We start from the raw sequence: 20,185 nt of genomic DNA on the forward strand, positions 1-20,185 counted from the left end.
ATGGATTCCATCTTGAGAGTCCTGACTCCTGAGGCCTCTCATTAAAAGAGGGGGTACTGTTGAAGCGATGGACTGAGGGCTCTCGCTTTGCTGAGCAAGTCACAGAATCAGACAGACTTAACGGGTAAACCAGAGAAGGATGTTTATTGAACAGAGAGACAAATATACTCTTCCGCGCAGCTGAAGATAAGGAGAATAGGGAAACAAGTGTAAAAATGAAGAATCAAATTACAGTCTTGTATATTTTAGCTGAGGCAGCAAGGTCAGATTGCCACAACTAGTACAATGAACAAAGAAAATACAACTAGCAATACAACGTTATGCACATCCTGTTCTATCCACTACCTGACTGGCCTCCACTAAAAGGGGCCATGCGGATACCGCACTCTCACTATGGAGGCCTATCCTGATTTCCTCATCGTCGTACCCGGGTACTCACACATGGATCCGTCCGCAGGACTTGTTCGTGTGACGCTCTGGCAAAACCAGGTTGTCACAGAGAGTGCACAGATCTTCCAGGTGCAGGACTCCATCCTCCCTGGCATACCAACACAAACCCACACCCAGGTACATAACACCAGCCAGCAAAGCCTAGTCACCCCCCATGACAATAGGGACACACCAGTGGGCGGGACCAGGTGGATGGCAGCGCCCACCTAGGGGTCCTGAGGTGTCCTGGGAGGGAACAAGAGAGTTGAGTTCAGTGCGGAGACAGGAAGTGAGAGGAGTGTGGAGTGACAGCGGAGTCAGGGGTTAGAGCCCCTGGACTACCGGACTACTGACTAGGTGGCAGTCGGCAGACAGGGCCACAAGCGACGGAGATCCGGTCGCGGGAGATCTTAAGTGAACCAGGGCAGGATTGTAGCCTGCCGGTGCCGACAGCGGGAATCCGGTCTGGAGGCCGTGCACAGTCGGGGTGCCTGGACCCCAGGGCGAGGAAGGTTTCAAGCCCCTTGTCAATTAGCCAGCCGGGGACAAGATTCCACGTCTTGTCCCACCAGCAAACCCAACGCGGGGGATAGGGTGTCCGCCAGAACCCACAGAGATCCCACGCGTCAGATTTCGCGGCCCACAGCTCCCAACATACAAAGTTAACGAGAGTACACTTCCCCATTTCAAGTGGAGTTGTCCTGTTGAAGACACAAACACTGAGTGCAGGAGGAAGGGACCCCTGTTTGCTGTACCAGGGTATGGAACCCGAATACACCCGCCAGAGGTTACCGGTCAATGGCAATTTAGTTTACCACTGGACTCTGTGTGAACTTCTTTGGAACTGTGAGTAAACCATTCTTGACAGGTCCAGCCCTACATGACACTCTCCGCAACATCCTTCCCCGTACACCTGGGCCCCGGGACAACACCTCCCCTACCCGTGAAGGGGATACCATCCTGATGCCCCACTCCATCAGCCCCGGGCGTCCCATATCCAGGCAGCGGCGGTGCTACCAACCCTCACGGCAACCCACGGGTGGCGTCACTGACAAACGTTTCCCCTGTAAATACACCCTTCCTATGGTTGTGAGGACGGACGGCCACACAAGCCTGGGTCCGGCTACCACTTGAGCCACAGTAACGAACCGAGCAGCCCCTTGCAGCAGGCTGGCGCCCGTCCACAACATTCGCTCCGAGGATAATCAGGCTGAAGGTGCTCTCTCCGCTGTAGAAAAGCGATGAATGACTCTCCTCTTGACCACACTGGACAGCTGGGCTCATCAGGCACGGAGTTCTAGCAGGCCGGATTCTGTCTCTCCATTCTCTGCCTTCTCTCAGCACGAACTGGAAATCCCCTTGTCATTTCCTGTTTCTCCTTCCCCAGAGCCCGATCAGACCAACTTAGCTCAGGCAGCGGGGGGAGGTGGGGGGGGGGGGTCCGGGCAAAACCATTATGCCCTGCTTATGAGCCAGTACCTTAAGGCTATATTGCAACACATACAGGAAGCAGGGAAGCAACATACTCAGTAGGGGCTACACTCCCCTAGACTCTCACAGCTGTCTCTTTGCATTTGAGACTTGTGACAGATTCAGGGTTAGAAAGCCATTACTATGCTCACCCCTGTACTTAAATGCAAGATTTTTCATTTTTATTTTTAACTATAGATTGTGATACGGGGGGGAAAAAAAACCTTTTGCCGTAATGACTGAAAGATACATTTAAAGGGAAACTGTCAGTAGGATCAACCCTTCTAAGCCATCTATATGGCCATGCAGGTCATAGAAAATTCAATAACATAATACCTTGATATCTGCGGTCCGATGTCTTATATCAGAGAAATTCATGTTTTTCTTATATGTAAATTAGCTGTTAAGATCTATGGGCCGGACATAGCTCTCCCCGAGAGTCTGCCTCCAGAAATTATTTTAAATGAAAGGGGGAGTCACTAATGTGAGACATGTAATGACTGAAAATATACCATAGCTCTAGAGAAAGACATGGATCGAACATCCAAAAATCATGTATTGATCTAATGCCGCTAGGCAAAAATTCAGACATTTTTAGTTTAACATTCTAATCAGACTGTATGAAACCCACTACCATGTCACATGGGGCCTCTCAGTGGGTCCCTAACTTTTTATAGTCTTAAGGGTGCTTTACACGCTACGACATCGCTAACGATATATCGTCAGAGTCACATCGTTAGTGACGCACATCCGGCGTCGTTAGCGATATCGCAGCGTGTGACACCAAAGAGCGACGATCAACGATCGCAAAAACGTCAAAAATCGTTAAATGTTGACACATCGCTGCTTTTCAAAATATCTTTGGTGGGGCATGCCGCTGGTTGTTCCTGCGGCAGCACACATCGCTGTGTGTGACACCGCAGGAACGACGAACATCTCCTTACCTGCGTCCACCGGCAATGAGGAATGAAGGAAGTGGGCGGCATGTTCCGGCCGCTCATCTCCTCCCCTCCTCTTCTATTGGGCGACCGTTTTGTGACGTCGCTGTGACGCTGAACGCATTTCCCCCTTGAAGGAGGGATTGTTCGGTGTCTCCAGCGACGTCGTAGAACAGGAATGAGCGTGTGACGCTGCCGTAGCTACGTGGCCGCTACGGCAGCGATCAGCACATATTGCACCAAAGATGGGGGCGGGTGCTATCACTCGCGACACCGCTAGCAATCACTAGCGATGTTGCAGCGTGTAAAGCACCCTTTAAAGTTTGCGGCATTGTGCCACTGTAACGTCTGTGCTCCACTAGCAGGATGGGTGACCTGGTGCCCCATAGCACCCATGGTTTAAAGGCGGCGTTACATGTAACGATTTATCGTGTGATCGCACCCACCCCCGTCGTTTGTGCATCACGGGCAATTCATTGCCTGTGTCGCACAAAGTCGTTAAACCCCCATCACACGTACTTACCTCCCTAACATCGTCGCTGTGGGCGGCGAACATCCTCTTTCTGAAGGGGGAGGGACATTCGGCGTCACAGCGACGTCACACAGCGGCCGCCCAATAGAAGCGGAGGGGTGGAGATGAGCGGGACGTAACATCCCGCCCACCTCCTTCCTTCCTCATTGCCGGAGGGACGCAGGTAAGCTGTGTTCATCGTTCCTGGGGTGTCACACGGAGCGATGTGTGTTGCCTCGGGAACAACGAACAACCGGCACGCAGAAGGAGGAACGACATTATAGAAATGAACGACGTGTGAACGAGCAACGATAAGGTGAGTATTTTTGCTCATTAACAGTCGTTCGGAGGTGTCACACTGTCGGCATCTCTAACGATGTCGGATGTGCTATTAGTGCGACATTATGAAAATGACCGACACTACACAGATCACCGATTTACGACGCTTTTGAGAGCGTTTATCAGCGCATCTAGGCTTTACACATTGCGACGTTGTTACCGGCGCCGGATGTGCGTCACTTTCGATTTGACCCCGACGAGATCGCAGTAGCGATGTTGCAGCGTGCAAAGTACCCCTAAGGCTGAGTCCCCATGACTCCAGGACACACCACCCCACAAACAAAACCACAGCAACAATGGTCGACACACAGCACCCACACCAAGTGAAAGGAGAAACTCACCTTCCATAAGTTCCAGCTGCATTAGTGTGACGCCCTGGGCAAGCCAGGGGTCACAGGTCATAACACCACCACACCCTACACCCCGGATAGGTACACCAAAGCTACACAAAAATCCTTCTTGCCTTCCTCCAGGGGCTGATGTCCACACCAGGGGGTGGGCCAGGTGGTTGGCTCCGCCCACCGAGGAGTTCACAGCCCTGAAGGCGGGAAAACCAGGCAGATGAGTTTTAGCAGTGAAGAGAACAGTTAGTGAAGTTGGAGTGAAGTGGTAGAGGAGCAGGAGAGAGGAGTAAAAAGTGGAAGGGAAAGTGACAGTCGAGAAAGCCTGAAGTTGGTCCGGGTGTGTGCCCCGGACTGAGAACAGCAAGGTCAGCAGACGGCGGTGACCATCTGCAGGAGAGGCTGCTTGGAGGTTGCCGAAAGGACCGTGGACGGGTGGTGGCCCGGCGGTACCGGAGTGGTATACGAAGAGGAGCCAGCACCATTGGCAGGGGCCTTTCGGATCCCGGCAAGGCTAGGAGTCGCCGTGAATTTGCCAAATCCGTCAGTCAAGGGGACCTCTGGGTCTCCCAACAACCAAGTCCCGATTGAAGGCAACAGTCCAACCGTTAGAGAGAGACACCGCCACCGCCAAGGCACCAGTTTCTCAGGGCCAGCGCCTGCGGGCAAAGAGGGGCTCCTCCGGCCCATATCCAAGCCGGGGAGCGGGTTACCGGTGGGAACCCATCGCTACCAACATTTCATTAGGTGCAGGGACAGAGACCGTCACCGTCAACTACCGGGGAAAAGCAACAGCAGCCGTCCGTGGGAACCGTCTTTCCAGCCGTGTGTTTTACCGAGAACTGTGTCACCGTCTCAGGCTGAGTGAGTACCACAGTGCCGTGAGGCACAGCGCTGCCCCCGCGTCCCTGCACTCCACCAAGCCCTGCACCGGCTCTGCCATCCAGCATCCCCCACCTCACCACTGGGCCCCGGGACAACTACCCACGGAGGGGAGAACCAACAACTTTGCTGCTCCCTGTCACCGCTCCCGGGATCCCCATACAGAGCAGCGGTGGTGTCCATACAATCAGCACAACCGTGGGTGGCGTCACGGACAATAAACTATCCCAAAAACCAAACCCCTTTCACTCACGGGCGAGGAGCGCCGCTCGAGTCCCCGGGATCCAGCCCATCGCTCGAGCCACCGAGCAGCAGCAGGCCGCAGCAGCAGTGGCAGCCGGACCCGAGCAGTGGGAGAGCGCAGCGTCCCCTCCTCCGCCCGCGACATTAGATCAATGTATGATTTTTGGATGTGCAGTCCATTTCTGTTTTCTAAAGTTCTGGCATGTAATAACTGACTGTCTGCTCTCCTGATTGACATGTCTCCCACTGGTAAGCCTCCTTTCATTTAAAATAAGCCCTAGAGGGAGATTTTCAGGGAGCTCTGTGTCTGGCCCATAGTTCTTAACGGCTTATTTACATATAAGGAAAATGTGGATTTCTCTTTAATAATACATTGAATTGCAGATATGATCATAAGGTATCATTTTATTCCTCTCCCTATGACCTACATGCCCATATAGATGGCTTAGGACGAGGGTTGATTCCACTGACAAATGCCTTTTAACATAAAATCATGATTAAAGCAATTGGTCACTATCTTATGACACATTCCCCTTAAATACCAATGTGATTGACAGCAGCATTTACTGTAAAGGGGGCTTTACAGGCTGCGATAACGGTACCGATATCGCTAGCGAGCATACCGGCCCCCGTTGGTTGTGCGTCACGGGCAAATCGCTGCCCGTAGCGCACAACATTGCTAACCCCCGGCACACAAACGTAACTGCTCTGCGACGTCGCTCTGGCCGGTGATCCGCCTCCTTTCTAAGGGGGCGGGTCGTGCGGCGTCACAGCGACGTCACACGGCAGCCGTCCAATAGAAGCGGAGGGGCGAAGATGAGCGGGACGTAACATCCCGCCCACCTTCTTCCTTCCTCATTGCCGGTGGAGGCAGGTAAGGAGATGTTCGTCACTCCTGCGGTGTCACACATAGCGATGTGTGCTGCCGCAGGAGCGACGAACAACATCGTTACTCACCAGACAATGATATTTGGTGTTTGGACGACCTCTCAAAAGCAACGATTTTTACCACTTTTGCGATCAATGTAGGTCGCTCGTACGTGTCACACGCTGCGATGTCGCTAACGACGCCGGATGTGCGTTCCAAACACCGTGACCCCGACGATAAATCGTTAGCGATATTGCAGCATGTAAAGCCCCCTTTAGTGGTTAAACAGCAGCGATCAGAGCCAGATCTGATCGCTGCTGTTGGAAGTAGGTGCAGTATCATACACTAGCACATGACATCCGGTGCACATGTATGGCATAAAACAGGAAGGGATTAAAAAAGTTGACAGGAAGAAGTTAAAAAGGTTTGAGGAGTAAAACTAGCTGCCAGTTTAGGTATATATATATATATATATATATATATATATATATATATAAATACTAGATGGTGGCCCTAACGCATCGGGTATTCTAGAATTTATTGTGTAGTTAATGTATGATTTTTGTTATATATATACAGTCAGGGCCAGAAATATTTGGACAGTGACACAAGTTTTGTTATTTTAGCTGTTTACAAAAACATGTTCAGAAATACAATTATATATATAATATGGGCTGAAAGTGCACACTCCCAGCTGCAATATGAGAGTTTTCACATCCAAATCGGAGAAAGGGTTTAGGAATCATAGCTCTGTAATGCATAGCCTCCTTTTTTTCAAGGGACCAAAAGTAATTGGACAAGGGACTCTAAGGGCTGCAATTAACTCTGAAGGCGTCTCCCTCGTTAACCTGTAATCAATGAAGTAGTTAAAAGGTCTGGGGTTGATTACAGGTGTGTGGTTTTGCATTTGGAAGCTGTTGCTGTGACCAGACAACATGCGGTCTAAGGAACTCTCAATTGAGGTGAAGCAGAACATCCTGAGGCTGAAAAAAAAGAAAAAATCCATCAGAGAGATAGCAGACATGCTTGGAGTAGCAAAATCAACAGTCGGGTACATTCTGAGAAAAAAGGAATTGACTGGTGAGCTTGGGAACTCAAAAAGGCCTGGGCGTCCACGGATGACAACAGTGGTGGATGATCGCCGCATACTTTCTTTGGTGAAGAAGAACCCGTTCACAACATCAACTGAAGTCCAGAACACTCTCAGTGAAGTAGGTGTATCTGTCTCTAAGTCAACAGTAAAGAGAAGACTCCATGAAAGTAAATACAAAGGGTTCACATCTAGATGCAAACCATTCATCAATTCCAAAAATAGACAGGCCAGAGTTAAATTTGCTGAAAAACACCTCATGAAGCCAGCTCAGTTCTGGAAAAGTATTCTATGGACAGATGAGACAAAGATCAACCTGTACCAGAATGATGGGAAGAAAAAAGTTTGGAGAAGAAAGGGAACGGCACATGATCCAAGGTACACCACATCCTCTGTAAAACATGGTGGAGGCAACGTGATGGCATGGGCATGCATGGCTTTCAATGGCACTGGGTCACTTGTGTTTATTGATGACATACATAACAGCAGACAAGAGTAGCCGGATGAATTCTGAAGTGTACCGGGATATACTTTCAGCCCAGATTCAGCCAAATGCCGCAAAGTTGATCGGATGGCGCTTCATAGTACAGATGGACAATGACCCCAAGCATACAGCCAAATCTACCCAGGAGTTCATGAGTGCAAAAAAAGTGGAACATTCTGCAATGGCCAAGTCAATCACCAGATCTTAACCCAATTGAGCATGCATTTCACTTGCTCAAATCCAGACTTAAGACAGAAAGACCCACAAACAAGCAAGACCTGAAGGCTGCGGCTGTAAAGGCCTGGCAAAGCATTAAGAAGGAGGAAACCCAGCGTTTGGTGATGTCCATGGGTTCCAGACTTAAGGCAGTGATTGCCTGCAAAGGATTCGCAACAAAATATTGAAAATAAAAATATTTTGTTTGGGTTTGGTTTATTTGTCCAATTACTTTTGACCTCCTAAAATGTGGAGTGTTTGTAAAGAAATGTGTACAATTCCTACAATTTCTATCAGATATTTTTGTTCAAACCTTCAAATTAAACGTTACAATCTGCACTTGAATTCTGTTGTAGAGGTTTCATTTCAAATCCAATGTGGTGGCATGCAGAGCCCAACTCGCGAAAATTGTGTCACTGTCCAAATATTTCTGGACCTAACTGTATATATATATATATATATATATATATATATATATATATATATATATATACTGTATACAGTAGATGTTGTGTGTAGTTGCCAACTGTTTGTGTAGGGCGCTGTAAATGTTCTGGGTGTGGGGGTGTGTGAGAGCGGTGTTTGTGTGTTGCGTTGTTTGTGGAGCGCTGTGTGTCTGTAGCGTTGTGTGTGTGTGGTGTTGTGTGTGTTGCACGGTTTGTGTGTGGGTGTGTGTGGGGTGCGTGCGTGTGTTTTGGGGTGAGGTATGTTTTGTGCAGTGTGTGTGTGTTGCGCGGTGTGTGTGTATATTTGTCTGTGTGTGCCGCGGTGTTTGCGTGTGCGTGGTGTTTTATGTGTTGGGTGTTGTGTGTGTGATGCGTTGTCTGTGTGTGTGGGTGTCTGTGTAGGGCGGTGTTTGTGGTTCCCAGTGTGTGTGTGGTGTGTTGTGCGGTGCATGTGTGGCGGTGTGTGTGTTTTGGGGGGAGGTGTGCACCCCCATTGTGCTCCACCCCCCCAATGCTGCGCACCCCCCATCGTGCTCCATCCCCTATGCTGTGCACCCCCCATCGTGCTCCATCCCCCATGCTGCGCACCCCTCAGAGAGGAGTATAATAGGAGGACTATAATAGGAGGAGTAATCCTGGGGAGAAAGGAGTATAATAGGAGTAGTCCTGGGGGGAGAGAAGTATAATAGGAGGAGTAGTCCTGGGAGGTGAGGAGTATAATAGGAGGAGTAGTCCTGGAGGTGAGGAGTTAATAGGAGGAGTAGTCCTGGGGGAAGAGGAATATAATAGGAGGAGTACTCCTGGGGGGAGAGGAGTATAATAGGAGGAGTAGTCCTGGGGAGAGGAGGAGAGGAGTATAATAGGAGTAGTCCTGGGGGGAGAGAATAATAGGAGGAGTAGTCCTGGGGGAGAGGATTATAATAGGAGTAGTAGTCCTGGGGAGAGAGGAGTATAATAGGAGTAGTAGTCCTGGGTGGGAGGTGTCTAATAGGTGAAGTAGTCCTGGGGGCGTGTCTAATAGGTGGAGTAGTCCTGGGGGGAGGTGCATAGGTGCCCACTGTGTGCGGGGGCCTGAGCCGAGCGGCCAATGTGTGTGTGGGGGGGGGGCTCCATGTGGCCTCCTCTCCCCTGCAGCGTCCATGTGGCCTCCTCTCCCCTGCAGCGTCCATGGGGCACTCTGCACACTGACGCTAACAGGCGGCAGTATGGTGAGGTAATCTCACCACGCTGCCGGACGCCGGGTCAGAGAGCAAACTGGCTCCACTGAACCCGGAAGTGCGGCGTGCACGGAAGTACGGGGATTAATTTGTATCGGCGTTTTAAAGACGCTGATACAAATGAATACAGGGAACTGGATCGCCGACGCTGATTCGTCGAACTGGCTGTTATTTTAACAACAGGTTCGCCCGAATCCCACCCCTGGGCTGAGGCGAGCGGCCAATGTGTGCGGGGGGTGGGGCTGAGGCAAGCTGTCAATGTGTGCGTGGGGCGGAGCTGAGCCAAGCGGCCAATGTGTGCGTGGGGCGGGGCTGAGCCGAGTGGCCAATGTGTGCGGGGCTGGGCTGAGCGACCAATGTGTGCGGGGGTGCTGAGGCGAGCAGCCAATGCGACGGTTGTCACTGTAATGACGTCATTTTGGAGCAAGACAGACAGACAGACTGAGGCAATTATATATATATATATATATATATATATATATATATATATATATATATATATAAATAATATATTTCAAATATATTTTGGCCCATTTTGGTGCAAATTCTTGAATCTAGTTTTAGGCCTATTAATTATGTGTTTAAAACACTGCCTGCCCCTTACCAAAAAGGTAGGTGACCTGACAGACTTGTGACCTATCTAGGACAATGTGTAGCTTACTATGACTAAGGGGCCCTTTGCACACTGCCGAGCGCTATAGTCCCCGCCCCCGTCGCAGCTGCGATATCATGGTGATAGCTGCCGTAGCGAACATTATCACTACGGCAGCTTCACATGCACTCACCTGCCCTGCGACGTCGCTCTGGCCAGCGACCCGCCTCCTTCCTAAGGGGGCGGGTCGTGTGGCGTCACACGGCAGACGGCCAATAGAAGCGAAGGGGCGGAGATGAGCGGGACGTAAACATCCCGCCCACCTCCTTCCTTCCGCATTATAGCCAGGACGCAGGCAGGAGATGTTCCTCGCTGCCGCAGGAATGAGGAACAACACCATACCGTCGCTGCAGCCAAAATAATGAAAATGACCGACACTAGAACGATCATACGATACCGACGTTTTTGCGCTCGGTAATCGTAGTTAAAACGATTTACACACTACGATTTCGAGAGCGATGCTGGATGTGCGTCACTTTCGACATCGCACCTGTGATACCGTAGTGTGCAAAGGGCCCCTAAAATCATAAACAAAATATTGGAGACCTAGAGAGACATCCAACTGCTGACAGCTTTGCCAAGGTTCTGGCTGCTCATCCGTGCAGTCATTACCTTTTGGGGGAGACTTTGGGTTTGGCCAATTTCCTTCATCATGTTATAATACTCACACTTCGAGCTATAGTGTAGGTACTGCCAATAGGTGGCACCTTCATACTTTCATAGACCGTTTTTCTTCTTTCTGTGGGTGAGCTGATTTACATATCTCTATAGTGTCAGTAGCTTTATATGCTTTATTAGCCAACATTTTGCAAGAGTGTCCATTGGCATACACTTGGCAGATGTACGCTGTTATATTAATTGCCTCCTTTCTAATTACAGCTGTTGCCGATTCCTCTTCCGCCGTTGGGCTGGGTTTTGGCCGATTGCAACCTTACCGAACAATGGTCCAAGCTCTGCTATCAACAGTCCTCCTATAGATGGATATTGTGCGCCTCAACACCGGAGGAGGACTATTCACCTGGAGACCCCGCCATGTTCAATCACTGAAAACACCAGGATCAGCCTTGGAATTCGGGATGAAAGCAGCATCTTATAATATCTGCTGGAATTATGTATTTTTGGGAGGATGATGACTGAAGTGCTAGCTGTGCCACAGTGAAATCCGAGTAAATGTCTTCCTAGTTGCTATATGTCGGGTTTACTACAGTGATGTGCAACTTGTGACTGTTGGACAAACTACAACACCCAGCATCATTGACCACCTACAGCTATCAAACCATTCTGGAAGTTGTAGTTTGGCACCAATTGTAGAGCCCCTGTTTGGAAATCACTGTGTTAAAGCTCTGACGCTTGGTTATCAATATCCTTTTTTTCAAATGGTACCTTGAGATGATATAGTAGTGGTATATTTTCTGTACAGAGATCTATAACGGCACAATCATTAATCATAATCTTAGACTTAAGGCCGCTTTACACACTGCGATATCGGTACCGATATCGCTAGTATGGCTACCCGCCCCCATCGGTTGTGCGAAACGGGCAAATCTCTACCCGTGTCGCACAACATCGCCCGGACCCGTCACACGGACTTACTTTCCCTTCGATGTCGCTGTGACTGGCGAACCGCCTCCTTTCTAAGGGGTCGGTTCATTCAGCGTCACAGTGACGTCACAGCAGCGTCACTGAACCGCCGCCCAATAGAAGCGGAGGGGCGGAGATGAGCGAGACGAACATCCCGCCCACCTCCTTCCTTCCGCATTGTGGCCGGGAGGCAGGTAAGGAGAGGTTCCTCGTTCCTGCAGTGTCACACGGAGCGATGTGTGCTGCCGCAGGAACGAGGAACAACTTCGTTACTGCTGCAGTAACGATATTTGAGAATGGACCCCCATGTCACCGATGAGCAATTTTGCACGTTTTTGCGACGATGCAAAATCGCTCATAGGTGTCACACGCAACGGCATCGCTACAGCGGCCGGATGTGCGTCACAAAATCCGTGACCCCAACGAGATCGCTGTAGCTATCTCATAGCGTGTAAAGCCCGCTTTAGCTTAAAAATGAAGAATACCTTGTTCAGATGAGAGAGGACGGGCAGGGAATGTATTTGCACTAAGGCTTTGTTCACATGACTTTTGATTGATTTTGACAGCTAAAACAAGTAGTAACATTTGGTTTAGTTTTTAGTTTTCATGACATTGCATTGCAAAAATATTCGGGTAACATGATTCAGAAATTTGTAAAAATAAATAAATATGGGTTTGTGTTGCCAATTTCTGAGACCTGTAAGGTTAGGTTCCCACAATGATCTTTTCTAGCTTATTTTAGTCTTAAAGGGGTTGTCCAGTGTAAACAAGTTATCACCTATCCATAGGGTTAGTGATGACTGGCTGATCAGTTTGTGCCGATCCACTGGGTCCTGATCAACAGATCAAGAAAATTTTATTCCTGATGGAGAAGTTTTATCCCTGTTACAAGATGGTGCGGCAGGTTGGATTTCCAACCGTTGCTCAATTCATTCCCTATGAGGCTGCCAGAAAAATGGTTCAGGATGTGCACCGCCTCTCCAATCTTACTGGGCTAAAAGTTTCCGTTCTGCTGAGCAGTCGGACCTTGTTACGGGTATCAGACAGTCATGTGGTTTCTGGCAATAGAAGGTCACAGTGTTTGGCTGTGCAGAATGCTCCCTGACTTTTCATTGTTCCTGCTGTCCATATTCATTGTACTAGATAACTTTCCTGCTGGATTTTCATCTCTTCCCCTTTAGGACCCAGGGGAGCTAAACTCCTGTCCAGCTGCTGATCATCAGTATTCTCCTAGTGCTTAAATACTCCCATCTTCCCTGGACTTATGCTGGTTATATTATTCAGTTAATTCAGGCTCTGGTTGCAAGCAGGTGGCTTGTACTCAGCTGTTGTGTGGATGCTGTTATTTTGCTGAGCTTTCTGCTTGAGTCATCTGTGGATAAGTAGTTCATGCATTTTCCCCCAGTGTGTCCTCCTTGTTGTCTTCTTTAGTGTCTAGTGGGGTTGACGAAGAGCTAATCCCATCTGTTCCCTAGTTAGGGCCCAGCACTAGGGATACCTAGGGTCCGGTATCCGGCTCAGTGCATAGGTGTGGAACCTATCTAGGAAGGTGAGGGACCCCAAGGACCAGCAGTAGGTTTGGTCAGGGGTCAACATCTTCTGTTTCCCTAGGCACAGAGTTTCCCTTCCGTTTCGCCGTTTGCTTGGTACTTCCCCATACCTAGCGTGACAGACCTCCACTGATCAACACTTCAGTGGATAGATGCTAACTTGTTTGTATTGGACAAATCCTTTTTTAACACAATGGGTGACACAGAATCCTTATTCTTTATACATAGGGTCCTATAGGTGGCACCACACTTATAATCAAGTCATGTCCTAAATATCTGACGTTAGATTATCCCTTTAAAGCTCACCGGACATTTTCAGTAGACTATACCAAACAAAAATATAAACTCAGCACGTTTGCTTCCATTTTTCATGAGCTCAACTCAAAGATCTAAGACTTTTTCTGTGGAGACAAAAGGCCCTTTTCTCTCAAATATTGTTCACATATATGTCTAAATCTGTGTTAGTGAGCATTTCTCCTCTGCCAAGATAATCCATCCCCCTCACAGGTGTGGCATATGAAGATACTGATTACACAGCAGGATTATTGCACAGGTGCGCCTTAGGCTGGCCACAATAAAGTGCCACTGTAAAATGTGACGTTTTACAGTATTGGGGGGCATCCGGGGAATCTAACACAGATGTAGATAAATTTATAAGTAATATTTTAGAGAAACGGGCCTTTTATCTACATAGACAAAGTCTTAGATCTTTTAGTTCAGCTCATGAAAAATGGGAGTGAAAACAAAAAAACAAAAGAGTTGTGTGTTTATATTTCTGTTCAGTGTGTATATGCACAAAAAACCTAACGTGGTTCATTAACCTTCTGTGCCTCATCGATTAGACAGAATCTGCTGTCTCTCTAATTCGAATGATAATTATTTTTTACCTCCGTTGACATTTTTCAGTACGGCGCTCAAAGGCTCAACTACCAGAATAACAGGCTACAAAGATGCACACCCATGGCAAGGGGTTTGTACTGTCAGCTTTACAGCCACTATTTTTTTTTAATGCAATGCGTCTAAAGTAAAATCAAATCGCAAACAGTGTTCATTAAAGACACTCTACCGCTTTGTGGGTCTAACCCAATCCAGCCCTGTGTGAGTCCGCGGTAACAAAAAACAACAACCGACATATAAACCTTGCGCCTGATCCTACTTCTTGAAGCAAATCAAACACATTTTGTATTGCTCCATTCACACTGGCTTCATGGTTTTTGTTTAGCTCCACTTGCTTCATGGTTTTTTCATGGTTTTTGTATTGCTCCGTTCACACTGGCTTGATGGTTTTTGTATTGCTCCGTTCACACTGGCTTGATGGTTTTTGTATTGTTCCGTTCACACTGGCTTGATGGTTTTTGTATTGCTCCGTTCACACTGGCTTGATGGTTTTTCTATTGCTCCGTTCACACTGGCTTGATGGTTTTTATATTGCTCCGTTCACACTGGCTTGATGGTTTTTATATTGCTCCGTTCACACTGGCTTGATGGTTTTTATATTGCTCCGTTCACACTGGCTTGATGGTTTTTATATTGCTCCGTTCACACTGGCTTCATGGTTTTTATATTGCTCCGTTCACACTGGCTTTATAGTTTTTGTTTCTCTCCATTCACACTGGCTTCATGGTTTCTGTTTAGCTCCGACAACAGTGGCTTCATGGTTTTTGCTTTTAGCGGTGATTCCTTAGACTGCTTTCACACTGCGTTATTACCTGCGTTCAGTAGTCCTGTTAGAGCTTCCCTCCGCACCCCCCCGCAAAACAGGTTTCAGACGTATGCACCGACTGGGCCATTGACTATAATGGTGTAGATGGAGTCACCGTGTCCTCTGTATTGCTCCATTTTCAGGCGTATATGCATTCTGCAGACGGACACCCAGATGCAGTCTACTACGTCAGGGTGTCTGCCTGCAGAAGCTTATACGCCTGAAAATGACGCAAGACAGAGCACACGGTGACTCCATCTGCTTCATTATAGTCAATGGCCCATTGGCACTTGCATCTGAAACCCATTTTGCGGGGGAGGGTTCGGATGGAAGCCCCAATGGAACCAGTGAACGTAGGTAATGATGCAGTGTGAAAGCAGCCTTAGATGTAAGATGCTGGTGTAACCAGATGAACACCATTGACTATAATGGAGTAATGATATCCGACATTTTAGATAACATAGTATGCTTATCTAGTTGAAATCTGATTTGTGCTGTGGGCTACAAATGTAGATATGAACACAGCCTAAAAGGTAATAATGTGAACAAAGCTTTACTGCATGTATAATTTTCATTCTACTATATAATCCTATAAGGTCTGATGGATCTCTAATGATGTTCTTTCTGTACTGCGCTCAGTGCCAAAAAGACAACCACATCATTAGCTTATAGGATAATTGAGTTACAGCTAAAAAGTCAGCAATGTTTACTACGATAATGTATCTAAGATGGTGCAGTAATAGGCAACATCTACGGTAATGGAAACCTTTGTGGGGCTCTTACAAATAAGTTTGGAGGAAATATTTCATTATAAAGGGGATCTCCACCATGTGTGAAAACAGTATGTATTAAAATAATAAGAAGTAAAAAAAAGAAAAATGTGAATATTCTGCAAAGACTGCTGTGTGTTTTAACGACTGAGTATCCCAATGTGTGTAGACATAAAAAGTGACTGACAGCTCACCCGTTGTACAACGCATCAGTCACAAGCGTTAAGTAACGCAGGTGACTGATGCAAAACAACGGAAATGTGAACATAGCCTAACTTTGCTCTAAGCATACAGTGTCCTATGTGCCACAGTCCTGCATTAGGAAAACCTAATAAACACATAGCTATAAGTATTGTAAAACATGATATCTGAACACAGGAGAGGTGACAAATGTCTCATCGCAGGGAGGCCTACTGCTGAGACCTCAACCAAACATGAGAACATGGGTCCTATTCCCCTTGTTCCTCCTCACTCCATATATACGGTATATAGTGATATAGTTACTATCGACCATTGATATTCCATTCATGTCTGAGGGACTGACATTGTGCCGGACTCGACTACCTATACCAGTCCCATTGACACTCGATGGAACAGCAGCAGTTATGTATGATGAAGGACCAAGCCACATTCAAGGTCCACCAGAATAAAAAAGAACGGACATATCAGGACCTCCAGGGATTACATAGTTATCATCTATACTATTGATAGAAGGTACAAGAATGGACATATTGTGACCTCCAGGATTACTTAGTAATCATCTATACTATTGATAGAAGGTACAGCAAATATCTACATGGAACAACCTCTTCAAAGGTGTATTCCAATACATAGGTGACTACTTCTAGATCAATTGAGGTTCGACAGTTAGGACCCCCACAGTCACTAGAATCGGGCATTTCTATCCCCATTGAAATGGAGTGTGCATGCTTTACTTGTGCTCCATTCATATCCTATAGAAAGCTGAATACAGCACTCTACAGTCCCATAGCGAATGAATGCCACCATGTCTGTGCTCCATTCTATCCGGGATAAAAGTGCACTCTTCTGGATGTTGCTTAGGGTCCCAGTGGTCACCTACAGCGCTAAAAGCTATCTGCAGCATAGGTGATAACTTCTTCCAACTAGAATGCCCCTTTCGAGCGTCCTAAAGGTAGCCCTTACTGGGAATCTCGTTCAATAACCCAAAGCACAATGCAGTTACTAAAAGCATCTCTCTCTGGAGCCTGGCTGTGCTAATTAGTGTCAATGAGAACCATGGTAATGCATCATTTCCCCTGTGGTGGCGCTGTTACGGAATGAAACACTTGCAGACAGCTCCCCCTGCAGATTGCACTTGATCACTAAAGGTCTCCGCAGCAAATGAGAAATACCCGCTGAGCTCACAATGTATTGTAGGGATCTACAGTAGAAGAGATGTGAATGTATGAGATCATATGTGCACAGTAAAAGAAGCCATCTTGCCTTACCAAGCCCCTAACACATCTTCCGTACATCAATTTGGAAACTATTTCTCATTGTTCTCTGTGGAAATTATTTTGTTGCGGTGTGTTTCGAAATAAAGATGAGATTTTTTTATTAAACTGCTTTTATGTCTGTTGTGGAGAATATGTTATATTCATACATGCCAATGGTACATACCGGTATTTATAAACATCCTGACCTGTATCCAGAGGTCACCAAGACAGGATAGAAATCCAATACCAAGATCCCAGAACAAATGGTAGGTAACAAAATTAATCAAAGAAAGGAACAAGTAGCCTGACAACCGCAGACCGCCTGGTGACATAAGTAATTCAGCTTGGGAAGTGAGTGCTAGCTTCGGAGAAGCTTCAAAGGGGACCTCAGACAGCCTGGCTATGGGGTAAAAGTTACAAAATTGGAGTGTGTGTAGCTCCCACAAATATGGCATATTTGTAGCCTCAGGACAGCGGGACGCACATCACACATATGTTGCCTTAATTGTGGGACATGCGTATCAGGAGGATAGGAGGAAAGCTGTTGCCATTTCATAATTTTTTGGAACCTGAAGGCACGTCCAGTCCTGTCATAGGTCACCAGGTATGTGGGAGGTACATGGGTTATGTGAGATAGTGGGTCCATTGATATGTGACGGACGGTACGTATCTCCCAGAATGCGTACAGAAACATATTAGAGCCCTACATAGTGGTCAGTCCAGTAACCTCCAGGCCAGGTTATGCAGGTGGCTCATGGCCACAGTTCTCGTTTAAGGGTATGTGCGCACGTTGCTTTTTACCTGCTTTTTACCTGCTTTTTTGCTCCTTTTTCTTCTGCGCTGTTTAATGCCAAAATGGATGTGTTCTTCTATTCAAGCAAAGTCTATGGGAATTTGGGTTTCTTGTTCACACTATGTTGTTCAAAATGCTGCCTTTTTGTGGCAGAACTTTGGTCAAAAACTCAGCTTTTCAAAGAAGCAACATGTCAATTGTTTTTGCCATTGGGGTTTTGCACTGCAAAGCTGAGTTTTTCACCAAAGTTCTGCCACAAAAAGGCAGCATTTTGAACAACATAGTGTGAACAAGAAACCCAAATTCCCATAGACTTTGCTTGAATAGAAGAACACATCCATTTTGGCATTAAACAGCGCAGAAGAAAAAGCAGCAAAAAAGCAGGTAAAAAGCAGGTAAAAAGCAACGTGCGCACATACCCTAAAAGCTCTTTGCAAAGGCCTGGGTGGGGCAGAGTTGCTTTTGTAAGCTGCAGAGCAAGAAGCTGAAAGGAGTTCAGACCCATGTGGTGTGATAACACAGGTCTGTGGGGCTCTCTGAAAAGCAGTACGGGGTGCAGTAAGACCGACTCCTACGGCAGCGGGTACCTGTGTGACGTGGTAACCTATGGACTGTATATAGCCTGGATGTATCCTGAAAGACGTATATTCCTGTGCAGCAGCGGTAAATAAACTGATGTTGATTGGACTTTTTGGGTCACTGACTCTTTGTCGTCCTGGGGGACCCCCACCCCGCTACATTTATTAAAAACCAAAGCAAACATTTTGAAGGAGATTCTTCTCAGAAAGGTCACATCCAGTAAACGTGTGGGGAGTCCCAAGGAAACCAGTGGCTCCACAGCCCCTCCCCTGTGCCGAGCCAGCACCAGGCTTAATCATATGGAACAAGGTAACTGGTTCATCGTATATCTGTTTACACCTATATCTTACTTGTAACTGTATTACTGACCAATATATATCTGCAAATTAATTGTTTAAATATTGTTTTATCTAGTGTGCCCTTCCGGCGATTAAATATATAATTTAGCACTGGGTTGTCCTTTTACCTCGATCCATGAATCCCATGACCGTGTGCTCGTCTTAGTATTACATGCTACCTGGGCTGGTTTCTGGTCCGCTATAATCCTGCTAACAGACCAGACTTTTATCTAACAAGGAACTGGTGGCAGACAAATGGACTGACCAAGCCCTGCTTCACTGGGACTAGTGAAAAGGGTTTGTCAGCCTGTCAAGGTTGTAAGTGAGTGGGGTGTCATGCCAGAGATTGTGCATAGCCCACTCTGTCTCCTTCCCCATGTCTTCCCATGCCCACGTGGACAGGGGGTGTCAGTGACCTTACGTACCTCTTGGGGGTGTGGAATGTCACGTGTTGCCAGAAGTGATGAGGACATATTGTGTGGCTTGGACAAATTAGAGACGTCAGGGTGGGGCTGCGAGGTGTTGTTTCATCATAGATTTAAGGACAGCGGTGGGGTGTCTGCGTGACCTCTCCAGCTTTTTGTCACATCTGCAAATTGATATGTCCTCCTGTATTACAAGCCCACCTCTGTTTAGATAAAGGAAGGGTGATTTACATCATTAAAGGAAACCTGTCACCAGCATTACCCCTATAAGCTGCGGCCACATCCAGTGAGCTCTTATATACAGCATTCAGGAAAACTGTATATAAGAGCCCAGGCAGATCTGTATAACGTAACAAAAACATATTTTATTGTAGTTACCTGTGGAGCTGCCGGTTGCGATGGGCGTCGCTGGCCTCAGTCCGGCGCCTCCTATTTACTTGTGATTGTTATCCTCCTTCCCAGCTACGTGTGGATGACACGTCAACCACACAGAGGCCTCAGTTGCGCTTCTGCGCACTTCTCTCTGCTCTGCTGTGGGCTGAGTAGAGAGAAGTGCTTATTTCTCCTGCCGTGAGGAGGTTGTTAGACAAGGTTGTCTTATCCATCTGCCACTTATACACACATGTTCTCTTTCAGTCCTTCAGACAATTAACATTCAGAAATCCTTGATGGATCACAATACAAATTGTGGTATCAGTCAGTTAATACGTAATTCACACAGCAACCGAACCAGTCAGTCCCTGAAAACGTCTAAGACATTGTTCATATAACATACACTGAGACATTGATTTATCACCTTATACAACTTAACAAAAATTAAATATATACATATATCACATAGAAAAAAACAAGATAAAACAAACA

At 47.2% G+C, this 20,185-nt stretch overlaps 1 protein-coding gene across 3 annotated transcripts in view; it reads left to right on the forward strand.

Annotated features, from left to right (window-relative positions):
• Positions 1 to 15,014, forward strand: part of LOC142304172 (melanin-concentrating hormone receptor 1-like) — a 31,986-nt gene extending 16,972 nt beyond the window's left edge. For all 3 annotated transcript variants that reach the window (XM_075346275.1, XM_075346277.1, XM_075346276.1), the window contains exon 4: positions 11,006 to 15,014. In XM_075346275.1, the coding sequence (XP_075202390.1) occupies positions 11,006 to 11,222 (217 nt within the window). In that variant the 3' untranslated portion in view covers positions 11,223 to 15,014. The remainder of the gene's footprint in view (positions 1 to 11,005) is intronic.
• The last annotated feature ends 5,171 nt before the right edge of the window (positions 15,015 to 20,185 follow it).

Source organism: Anomaloglossus baeobatrachus, chromosome 4 (genome assembly GCF_048569485.1).
Source record: "Anomaloglossus baeobatrachus isolate aAnoBae1 chromosome 4, aAnoBae1.hap1, whole genome shotgun sequence".
NCBI lineage: Eukaryota > Metazoa > Chordata > Amphibia > Anura > Aromobatidae > Anomaloglossus > Anomaloglossus baeobatrachus.